The sequence below is a fragment of the Pteropus vampyrus genome, unplaced genomic scaffold (genome assembly GCF_000151845.1).
Source record: "Pteropus vampyrus isolate Shadow unplaced genomic scaffold, Pvam_2.0 Scaffold47, whole genome shotgun sequence".
Lineage (NCBI taxonomy): Eukaryota > Metazoa > Chordata > Mammalia > Chiroptera > Pteropodidae > Pteropus > Pteropus vampyrus.
Window position 1 is genome coordinate 5,951,116 of NW_011888828.1, and position 12,594 is coordinate 5,963,709.

Consider the following 12,594-nt stretch of genomic DNA (forward strand, 5'->3'; position numbering starts at 1 on the left):
CCTTAGCAGTGATTACCAGAACACGATCTAAGGGCCTAAAATAATGCTGATATATATACCTGTCCCGAGACCCTGAGGTTAACATTACACACATTTTTCGGGTACTGCCTAGAACTAGCATTTGCTTTCCTTTTGCTACAGAAGCTTTTTGAGAAAACAAGGAACCAAAATTTTGAATGCAGAAAAGACAGACTATCTCCCCTAACAGTGCCAACTTAAGCAGATTTTTAATAAACATTTCTGAACACCAATGAGAGCACACTATGTCCTCACACTATCGAAATGTTTCCACGAACTTCAAGCTCTCCCTAACTCTCCAAGGCCTCCTAGAAAGGAACATTCTATTCCCTATTTTCCAATTTCTATTTTCTAAAGTAAAAATAATGAGCTAGTCCAGTCCTGTCTGTTACAATCTTTTTTTCCTATTAGGCAAAGAGATCGAATAAAGCACATAAATTCTATTTTTTTGCATTTATCATTATTTTTTTTTTTCACTACATGGTACTTCAAACTGTTGTACTGGGAACCTAGGAAAGAACCTCTGCCAGCTCACCTAAAGATCCTAAATTAATCCACACATTGATAGAGAATAGAAAGAGACTTGAGAACTGATATTTCTTCCCACATCTATTCCAAGTTTAAATACAAACTAGCCACGCAACTTAAAAAAAAAAAAAAATTAATAACACAGAATCTTAGTTTCTTATTGAAAAGATTGGGGAGTTTATGTTTGTTTGTTTTGTACTAGCTCACTCATAGATCCAATCCTAAAATTCTGTGATCCTATGGTTCATCTATAAGTGAGAATAATAAAAAAATTTTGGAAATAGAAGCACTTCCTCTTTATGCTCCAGATTTAATTTACAACTATTTTTTTAAGTTTAAGTCATTAATATGTGGTTGCTCTGTTTTCTGCTTTTCATTACACTCTTCATTAACTGTCCTAATAATAGCAAAATAAAGTAAAACAAACGTATGGCCATTACTTCAAAATCTCTGCCGTTTTAAAAAGCTGATACTGTAAAGTGCACAGAGGATTACATGTCAGGAGACTCGAGTCCTAGCCCTGGCCACTTATGACTCTGCGACTCGGCAGCACTGTTACAGCATCCTCTGAGCTCCGTTCAGTTCCTCAGGTTTAAACAGAACAGGAATAGAAGTCACACTGCCGCATTCACGGCAAGACTAACTACAACACAAGATCACACAGTAAAAAAGTTCAGTACCTTTGCAATACTAAAAACATTTTTTATTTCATCTGAATCACAGCACAAGACAAAAAAAAAAAGCACTGATGCTAAAATCAGCTTCAAAACACCCAGCACACTCAGCAACAGAGGGGTATACAAACCACCATGTGGGTAAAGTTGGCAATGAAAAAAATGATGATATTAAGGCTTTGTAAAGAAAGAATTCAGCCCAGAAACAAAATCACACCCACCAATTAAAGTGGAAATACATTCATTCATACATGGTATGGTGTTGTTCAAATGCTGCTGTTTTATTTTTGAGTCTTAAAGCTTAGATAATCACTTCTTCCTGAATTTGTTCTCAATGCCATTATAAAATACTGTTTCCTTAGTGCCCATATAAGTTTCTGTGCTAAAATAATAGCAATGTTTCTTTAACACTGTAATACAGAATATACATACGTATGCATCTGTTATTTACATATACTATATCTAAAATAAATTGAGTAAAATAAGACTAAAGGCTCTATTAAGGACTGAACAAAACACACTAAAAAATGTTTTTTAAAAAGTACATTACAAATTCAAGTGTGTCTGGGTCAGGCAGTAAAACAAAGACTGAAGCAAGGTGGAATGAGAACCTATTAAGGAGAAATGAAGGCCATGGCAGACCAGACAGCCCTTATCTATCCCAGCGGGGAAGGCGGCCACAACATGGCCCAGCAGACCAGGCCTGTGGAACTGCAGGCCCAGCACATGGGCCAGCTCTTCTTATTTTTCTGGAGCAGCTGAAAGAAACCAGTGATTTTTAAATAGAGGCAACAATTTTTTTTTTTTAATTTTAACATAAGTAAGCCACGCAAAATTATATTTATAGGTTAAATATGACTTGAAAGTCAGTTTGTAATTAGTTGTAAAATCACGCATTCAAAAAAAATAGTAAAGAAGAGCTATTACTTAAAACAGCATATTTGGTCAAATAAGATATGCACTGTATAAATGGCAAAGGGACTTCATAAACCTAACAAAATTTTAAAAATCAGGTCTTTAAATACATTAGAAGTGTGTGTGTGTGTGTGTGTGTATGTGTACACACACACATATATATACACACACATATGCACATACATACATGTGTGTATGTACATATAAATAAATGTGTCAAACCATTGGGTAAAAAAATGCATTATTCAAACAATGCTTTGCTGAAATAATTAGTTAACTACTTGGAAAGAGAAAGAGAACCACATGTCACAACAAAATTAATTCCAGATGGACTGAAAGAGTCACAAGTAAAAAAAAGCCATAAAAGAGAGAATGTTTTCACAGTTCTCAGAAGACCTTCTAAGCAAAAAAAAAAGAAAAAAAAGAAATAGAAACATCAAAAAAATACACAATAAACAAACTGAAAGACAAACAACAAAGCAAGGGGCAGATTCTGTTAGTATGTAAGAAAAATAAATATTCATAACACATAAAATGCTTTATTAAGCAATGTTTTGCTAAAATCACACATTGAGACACATTAAAAAATGGATAAATAATATAAAGAAGTCACGAAAGTTTGAACATAATTGTGAATTGTCTATCTTTCTACAGGGTATTAGAATATTTTGTTTTGTTTTGGAAAAAGGGGAGAAATTTTTTTTCAGGTTACCAGATGACTTTCATTTTTTTCTTTTTTTGGTATATTACAAATTTTCTAGGAGGGAGAAATAAAAAGGCTTATTTTCAAACTATAAACATTAATTAATAAGGAATAACTAGTCTAGAGATGAGTTTAAACACTTTTTTAGAGATTCCAACTCTTTCTCCTTTTTTATTTAATAAAGAGGTAGAATAATACCACACATAAGAAACAAGATTCCTACTATGTAATATACCCAGCTAGAGCACTTTTTAAAACCAAATCCTGTATATCTAGGCCAACCAGAGTTTCCCCTAGTCTACCGACATCCTACAGCCCATGTGAAGTGCCACCTCTTCCGTGAAGTGCCCCTTTCCACTGCAGTGGGGGAAAAAGCGCCTTCCCTTAACTCTTGCTAATGTCACCTTTCCTACTTGACACTGCAACTACCTTATCCAACCCAACTCTCCTCCTTTGCTTTAAGATCCTTCAGCCTCTCCAAAGAGATGAAAATTCAGCTTTTATCCCCACAGAATCAAGCACCGGACTCCATGACTCCACACCCAGTAGATACCCAGGAGACATCTGTCAGAGAACTAGTGAAGGAGGAAACCTATGGTTGCAGCGGCACCGACAACTGACAGTGTCACCCCTGACTCCTGTGCAGTTGCTTCAGAGTCACCTATATACCACCTTAGCACTATGTGGCCAGAAGGGTCATAAACCATGGTGCTTAGGCATGTTACCTCTGAACCCAGAAATGCAGAGTGGACAAAAACCTGAGCAGTTCTTATTTGGCAAGCAAACATAGAGCAAGCCATGAATGGGATAATAAAATAGCTGCAACTATGTATGCCAGGCCCTACACTAGACATGGGAAATGCATTATCAAATGCATGTAATTCACCTTCTGAGATAGGTGTCACTGGTCTCATTCCGAAGATAAAAAAACAGAGGCTTAGAGGCCTTGAGTAACTTGCCCCAAATCACATAGCTAGTTAAAGGGCAAAAACAGGATTCAAACTAGGAAGAATCAGCTCTTTCTGAAAGACCTTCCTGGTGCTCCAACAATGAAATGATAGAGTGTGTCCAGAGCACCTATCCTTATTACAGCATGTTTCACAGTGTATTTTTACTGTTTTTATTTGACAGTCTCCCCACAGAGTTGCCCATTTCTTAAAGGCCGGCCAGGGTTTTAATTCATAACTGAATTCCAGGACCTCACACTAAGCCATATGATAGGCACCAATAAAATGTTTTTATTACTAAAATGAAAGAAATGTAATTAAGTTAAATCAACATTCATTTCTGCTCTACCAAACTTAATTTTAAAAATTGTTCAGGTATATTTGCTTTTTTACCCATGCTTTGCAGTTACGCAATCTCAGAAAATCAATTTTTATTAAACATTTAGTCATTAGACATAGTCTTGGAAAGAAATATAAAAAAAAATTTTGGGTGAAGGTCTGGTAGACAGCTGAGGCAGTAATTTGTATTATATGAAATGAACATTTCATATAATTTTTTTTCAACTCTTCTGGCTAAATGTTTCATTCTACTGAATTAAAATGGTAATTGGCTCTTTGCAAAATAGCATTTAAATAGGCCCTATTAACAATATAGTTTATTTGTGTCCTTGTGACCTCTGTATGCCGCTGCTTGCTTGAAGCCGCATTTTCATGACTTGATTGTTCAAATATCTGAAAGAGCGATTCTGAATTCTCCCACCATAATTTTTACCAAGTTCTAGTATATTCCTCAGAGTTTTTACGCAATCGACTTGGCTCCTCTGCTGTTTGGCATCTGTGTCAGTTTCCTGTGACTGAATCGACATTTAATGAGCAATGACTATCAACGGTGTGGTACGGACACCTTGGGAATAAGTAGCAAGGCCGTGGGGAAGGCGAAACAGCTGCAGAGGAGGTAAGAGCTGAGCTAGGCCCTGAGGAAAACGCTGACCAGCCAACATGATGTCACGCCACACAGACCGACCTGCGTCCTGCAATGGGAATCGGGGCTTTTTAAATACAGATGAGAACCTGGAAAGCACATTAGAAAATGCAGCGGAACCTACAGAATGAAGTTGGATAAGTCCAAACCAAACATACATGACTGAAGGGGGGCATATCCACAGAGAAGCAAACGGTAGAAAAAAAAAATACCTTGGGGCTTTTTAAAAATCCAATTTACAAAATCACCTAGCAATTTAGATGATGTTAGAACCACAAGTTAAAAATGTAACTGGGATTCTGGAAACTGGAGAAAAGAGTAAACAGAACTGAAAGGGCTTCCATATAAAGGCAAAGGGTAGGGCAGTACCAGATGGGAAAAAGGAGAAGAGAAAGAGAAGATAAACATTTTGATGATGATATCCAAAATATTCTGCTGTGGTCAACTTTTAAAGACTTTTTTAAATCTCTACATGAAAACTGCTTTCTGCTGTTTCGAAAAAGATCTTCAACCTAAGAAAATCGAGTTATTTTTAAGTATCCCATGTAAGCAGATGAATCAGTGAGCAAGCACATGTGCTTGTCAAAACAGGATTGAATGTTTCGGAAGCACAGATGTAGAAAATAATCTGATATCCAGATTATAGACCCTTTCCTTGTTCTTCCAGGAGTATCAATAGAATAGGTTAGATTAGATATCTTATATAATAGAGACAACAGATGCAGACAGAATATAAGGCCATGAAGTGTAGTCTTTTCTCTTAACAAAGACTTAACGATCTAATGAAAGAGACAGATGTTTTCGTATTACAAGAAAAATCACCTTTCTATACTGTTTATTATAATATACAAACTGCCAGTTAAAAAACTAAGGCTTCTCCCTATGACCCACAATGACTGGCCTCCTTGAAGCTAATATTAATAAGTATGACAGTCAACACACATACTGTACTGAACGAGAATGCAGAATGAATCCTTCATAAACTTGAAGTGAGAAGAACAATGAGGAAATTTTAAAAAGAGGACTTCGGGATAGAGTCTGGCCACTAAACAGCTCAAGGCATAAGCTAAAACTATTAAAATAATTTCTCCTCTTAATATGCCAATTTGCTTTGCAAGTTGCTTTTTAGGATATACTCTGAACAAGTACATCAGAAACTGGAAACGTTTGAGAGGGAAAGGACTCAAAAGAAAATTTGAGGTCAGAAATCTATAAACCCCAGAAAGGTACGCAGCAAATTAAAAGAAAATATACTTATTAAGTCACACTCATTTTTCATTTCCAGGATACAGGCCTTGCCCACCACCACCATCATCCTATTAAAATTAGTAAAATAAGAAATGGACATTGTTTACATTCAGCATCTGCCAAAGAAATGTTAAAAGATAAAAGAACCAAGATGTTCAAGCTTTAAAACAGCCTAAGGAGACAAGATAAAACAGATCCTAAAACTACAAAATACAGCAGTCAGATCCCCAAGTCCTTCATTTTACAGATAAGAAATTACAGCTCATTATTTGTCTAGGTCATAGTTGGAAACCAGACCTCCCATCTCTTGCTATGAAGCCAGGAGACACAATCCAGCTTCGTGCAGCTCAGCTAATAATCCCGGGGAGTGGGGAAGGAGGCATTCTTGGGGGAGAGCACCCTGCTTGACTTCCCCTCAAAACTAAGCCCTCCATTAAAAATTATAAAATACTAAGCAACTAATATTTTCACAGATCACTTAAAGGAAAAACTGATTCCATAAATAGCAACTAAAAACCTGGCACTCTTTGGGCCCATCTGTGGAGCTACAGCCACTGAGGCCACAATACTAATTTGTACAAAAGGGTTTTAACAGTGTGTTTAGGAAGATAAAGAAAAAAACCTCATGCCCCCAAGCCATGTGGGTAAAAATAAACGAATCTAAAAACTCTCTTCCCTAACTAAAATTGATGTTATTCTCTTCTCCTTGGACCAAGCCAAAAACAGGCAACAACATACAATGTTACTTCCCCCCCACACCCCCTAATATATGCACGAAATTCAGAAAAGGTTGGTGAAATGTTTTCTCTGGGATAATTTGAAAGCTCAGTTCTAAAGAAAACGTTAGAAGTTGCTAAATATATCCCAGGCTCCCTGTGGCAACATCACTGCATTATTCCCAGAAATCCTGGCTCGGTCCCACATCCTTGAGAACAGACTGTGTGGAACACTCATCTTGGACTCCTGAGCACCTAGGACAACACTGGCACGTAACAAAAGCTCAATAAATTTTCGTTAAATCGAAGGAAATTACATCCCAATAACCTAATATTCTCTTCCTAGTTTCGATGGCATCACGGCGTAGCAGCGTTTTTCATCTTCGACTCTACTGCAATGCTACACTGCTCTGTAAAAGTGAGGGCTGCAGGGGCGTAGCTGCATGCGCTACAGAAACGAGATGCTTCTCCTCAGAGCAAATGTGCTGTTTGGTTAAAGATATTCGTAAAGCTCTATATGGAAAGGCGTGGCCCAAGAAGATTACTAAAGGTTTTACTGTCCTGTCCAGGTGTTTTTGTTTTGTTTTCAATTTCATATTCCCCCCAAAAGGGAAAAAAGTATATTTAAAACATAAAACAACAGATGGTTTATTCCAACATCTCCTTCAAAGCTGCCAAATGTGAATAAAGTATACACGAAGCAGCAGAGGCATCTACATTTTGTGTTTACAAGTGAACTCAAATTAGACACAAACCTTTACAGCTCCCAGTTGCTCTTTTCTGAATTTTTCCAAGGGTTTAATCAGGGTTTCGGTAACACTTAATGCCTAGAGAACAAGAGTGATAACAAAAGAACATCGTATTAGGTTTCCAAAAAGGAAAAAATTAGTATTTCATTTCCCTCTTCCACCCCACCCAGAAACAAAATGAACAACATATTTAACTGCTTTATCTCACCCTGCCAAAGCAACCATTAAATCACTTCTAAATTTATTCACACACAAGATCTCCATAAATATTTTCAGGGAAGAGGAGGTAGGGCAAAGTGCCAGTGAAATGTGCAACACAGCTCTTTCTTGCAGGGAATAGCAAGAGGGTTGTCTTTAAACAACAAAGGGGTCTATCACATTTATTAACAGAACACTTCTGTTTGAGATTTTTTCCACCCCCCCAACTCAAAAATTTAAAAGTCAATTACATTCCATTATTAGTTATCAGACTACATTATGCAAAGAGCTAGGTTTGTGGCTACAAGTTTAAATATACTCGCTCTGCCTTTCATTACTGAAAATTCCTCATGAGTATTTAAGGTACATCAGTTAAGGCAGAGTCGCTGGAGCTCAGGAGTCAGAGTAAACACTGGGTGTGGTAGCAAACAGTACAGAAGACGGAAGACACAGACTCCAACCACCACATTCATTCTTACGAGGGCTGGTTTGGGGCTTTTCATTTTAAGACTGAATCTATAACAAACAATGCTGAGATTAAAATAAGAAATATTTATCTAAAGAGAATGCAATTAACATCAATATGCTGATGAGTAGTGAGTTTCTCATGCTTTCTTTCCAGGACACCAGATAGATGCAGAATAAAAAAGGAAACCTCAAAACACTTTACAACAATGTGCCATCCCTCATTTTACCAAAAAAAAAAAAAAAAAGGGGGAGAAAGAAAAAGAAATAAAAAAGACCCCCAGAAATCCAAGCTAAAAATCACAGAAAATAATAAAAATAAGTGACTTAAAATAAGAAAGGATACTTAAGTTAACCAAAGGCTCCTTTGCAGTGTTTTATTATGTAAGGATTTCTCCCAAAAAGACCATTCACACTGTGAGATAGGAAATCCTCAAAAAAAGTGATAATGCCCAGAGTCTGAACTCCAACCGGGTTCCACTAGCTCCCACTCTGACAATTTGTTACTTAGGTGTCAAAAAGCTGAGGCAACAGAGATGTCAAAGAACAACAACCAGGCAAAGCAAAAGAAGGCAAAGCAAAAGGATCGTATCCAAAATATGTTAATTTTATTCTCTCTACACTGAAGAAAATGTAGCCGGTACCAATGCCAAGCCAGAGCCCCTTCATACTCTAAGAACAGAGCAGGGACAAAGTGGCACAACCCAGAAATCCCCCCTACCCAAAACAGTATGGGATGCCCCAAGTTCCACTTGGGAAAGCAGATATGAAAGGTTCTGCAATACATTTTAAAAAGGATGCAACTGATATACATCTCATATTAATCTAAGTTCCAGGTGCTGGAGATACAACATGAACAAAACTAGTACATTTCCTGCCCTCCTGGAACTTAATGTCTAGCCCGGGAGACATACAATGGATACATGAGTGCATAAGTAGATGTATAACTGCACATTCTAGGAATTCCTTAGAATGGAGGAGTAAGGCTGTGATGAGGAATTTATTAGAGGAGATATAAGGAGAAATGTGCTCAGGAAGAGAGCTTCACCAAAGACATATGACATTTAAGCTAAGACGTGAGAGATGAGAAGGCATTAACGGTGAAAGAGCAAGCGAAATTGTCTCCAGCCTGAAATGTAGAGGCAAAGGATTAAGGTGAGGAGTTAAAAAGTATTACAGGAAAGGCTGGGGCATGTGAATGGAAAGAGATGAGTGAAGGAAGGAACCAGAACACACAGAGCCCTGTGGGTCCAGGGAAAGGTATTCTATTTGGGGTATAATGGGAAGGCACTAAAGAGTTTTAAGCAGTGAATTGACACAATGACATTTAGGTCTTTTTAAAGATTACTCTGCCTTCTCTGAGAAAAAGAGATTAGGGGTGAGGAAAACAAGAGAGAAAGAGGAAGTAGTAGAAGGCTTCTAGAACAATACAGGCAAGAGATGATGGTGGCCTGAAGGTAGTGAAAACCAATAGAAGTAGATTTGAGAGATATTTACAGAAGGAATCAAACTGATTGATGATGGACTGAGTGTGGAAAAGGTGAAGATTTCCCAGGTCACTCCCAGATTTCTAGCATGAGCAACTGAATAGACAAGATTACTATTTATTGAAACACAGAACTTTCGAGAAAGAGCAGTTAAGAGCAAGCACTAAGGGATTATTTTAAATTTGACATGCTGGGAGACACCCAGAAGATTGGTAAAATAGGTTGACAGAAATACACGTTCACAACCTAGAAAAGAAGCCTATGACTTCAAACACCATCCACTTGCGCGTGACTACCAACTTTCTATATAGGAGCTAGAAAGTTGGTAGTCACGCGCAAGTGGATGGCGTTTGAAGTCATGGTACATAGGTAGGATGTGGCAGAGGACAGAAAGATAAGGTCAGGAAAAGGAAGATCAGGAGGAGAGGACCGCAGTGGAGACTAGGAAGAAGCTGCCAGGGTGTTGGATGAAAGAAAGGTTTAACTGTGTGAGCTGAGAAGAAATCGATGAAGGAATGACACCTTAGCTATACATGGAAAGCAGGGAGAAAGAGCTAAAACGGAGTTAGTTAATGACTGAAAAGTAAGACATGTATGGGAACAAACCTTCTTCAGAAGGATGGCCATGAACGACACGACAAAGAGATAACTGCTGAAAGGGGACATGAGGTAAAGCACGGGCAGTTTTCTTTTCTTTTTAATATGGAAGATCAGTAATTAAGAGTTGAGAACACATCTAAATGGCCAAGTGAAGAACCCAGAAAAGATGGTTCAAAGGCTCTAATGTGGGAGGAGACGGAATGCTGCCCACGCATGGGTGCTGACCTGTCATAAGGGTAGATGTCCCTCTCCCCCACTCCCCTGTAGGAGGAGGTAAAGCAAAAACAAGTGCCAGTACAAATGGGTTTGCAGATCTCACGAGGAAAAGCTGAAGGAGTTGCTACCAGATTGTTATTCTGTCCATGAAGTACAAGGCAAGGTCACTTACAGAGACTTTGGGCATGGGAAAAAGTCTGAAGAGAGAGGAGAATGATTGGAAGAATCATGACAAACAGTGGGTAACCCACTTCCTACAGAAACATGAACATACATTTCTGGGCAGTGCTGGCCCTTGGAGACAGGTGAGCAGGAGTTTATGAAGACATTCCGCAGCCTCATTGTGAGATTTTTCTTTAGCAACACAGGGGGAAAGTGAGTGGTTAGGTTCACCCTGGACGAGAATATTTCCAGGAGATGTAAATACATCAGTGTAACGTGATGTGGGAAGCACAGTGCTGGCGAGCTGCACACAGGAGGAAGCTGCCGGGTAAAAGAGGACTTCCTGAAAGGGATAATGCTGAGCTGAGCTGGAAACAGGGACCAGGAGTTCTCTGGGTAAAGGGTAAAAGAAGGAGAGGGGGAAAACAGCAATTTCGGGGCACGGAACTGAACGCAATTCAGTGTCAAGGAAGTAGATGAAGAAGTCAGGAATCAGGAGAGGAGACTGAAGAGATAGGTTGGGTGCCATTAGCCACCAGAATGGCACACAGGAAGTGCTCAGCAAATGCTAGATGTAGGCATCGATGACACGATTATATGCAGGGTTTTAAAAATGTGAACCCTAAAACTCCATACTCTGTCCACAAAAGGACCAGGCCACAAAGATTGCACAAGAGCAATTTTTAGGTCATTCTCTTTGTCTTTCCACTTGGAGAATTAATCTGCTGCAATGTCTGACTTCCAAGGGCCAACACTAGTGTAGGAGAAGACTATAACACAGTTTCTGTGTTACTGTTTGCAGATCGGTAAGCAAATTTCCGAAATAAGGAAAGTAGTTGTGACAGATACCACTATAATCAATTCTTTAACAAAAAGCAATTGAAAAAATTTTAACTTAGAATTGTCATTTTTCTTTAAGGTTGATTGTGTAACTTCTGAACTGAATCTTAAACATTCTGCTCAAGAAAAAATAATAAAGTAGCTACTAAACGCTTCAGTAAGGCAATGCTGGTATAGCAACAAGAATTGTTTTCTTCTTTTCCTCAAAATAAAGACTCCATAGAATCTCTCACTTCCTTTTATAATTTCATAGAAGTATTATATAATATTTGTTAGTAATAAGTGTTACTGAATTCTAATGCCGAGACATGATTCTTCTTCCCCCAGACACAAATGAATATCAAAACAAGGATCACCCTCTAAAACTCTAAAGGCAACTTCTGGTGATGACAGTTTCCCAATTTGAGAGACAGCGTAAGTAGTAATAGTGAGAAAAGCTTTCAAACTTACACATGAGAAATCTATCAGATAACTTAAATAGAGAATGAAAGCAAATACAGAATGTGATTTTTATAAATATACATATAATATTTTTTTCTCATAGAACACTTGAACCATCCATTAGAAAGAAGCTATGACTAGGCTTTGCTACTGAGCCATGAAGAGGATTTTAGACAGTCTTGCTTAGAAACAGAAGGTATCTACATGAACATAAAGCATGTTAATTAATCAGTTGACCTTAGAGTAGGGGTCAGCCAACTTTTTCTGTAAAAAGCCAAATGGTAAATAATGTAGGCTTTGTGCCACCATAGGGCCTCAGTCGCAACTACTCAACTCTGCCAACTCAGTGCAGGAGCTGTCACACACAGTCTGTGTTCCAACAAAATTTCATTTTCAAAAACCAGAGGGGAAATGGGTTTGGCCCACGGGCCATAGTTGACTGAACCCTGCCTAAGAGAATTACTTTGAGTATCAGGGTATGAGATGTTCTACTTACTCTTATCTGGTTGTATATTTTTTAAATATACATGTACCATATTTGCAGGGAACCAAAAGTTGGGAGGGAAGGTTGAAATATTGGATGAGAGAATCACAGTTTGATTAGTTCACAAGCTGAAAAGAGAGTTTCAAAATATTGGCTACATAAGGTAATTTTAGGCAATAAGTGCAATGAAGAAAATAAAACAGCAACAGCCTTGAACAAGC

At 38.0% G+C, this 12,594-nt stretch overlaps 1 protein-coding gene across 1 annotated transcript in view; it reads right to left on the reverse strand.

Moving 5' to 3' along the window:
* The window catches only part of ARHGAP10 (Rho GTPase activating protein 10), a 270,546-nt gene that overhangs the window by 172,723 nt on the left and 85,229 nt on the right, over window positions 1–12,594 (reverse strand). The window contains exon 4 of the mRNA XM_011359402.2: window positions 7,487–7,558. Coding sequence (XP_011357704.1) covers window positions 7,487–7,558 — 72 coding nt within the window. The remainder of the gene's footprint in view (window positions 1–7,486; window positions 7,559–12,594) is intronic.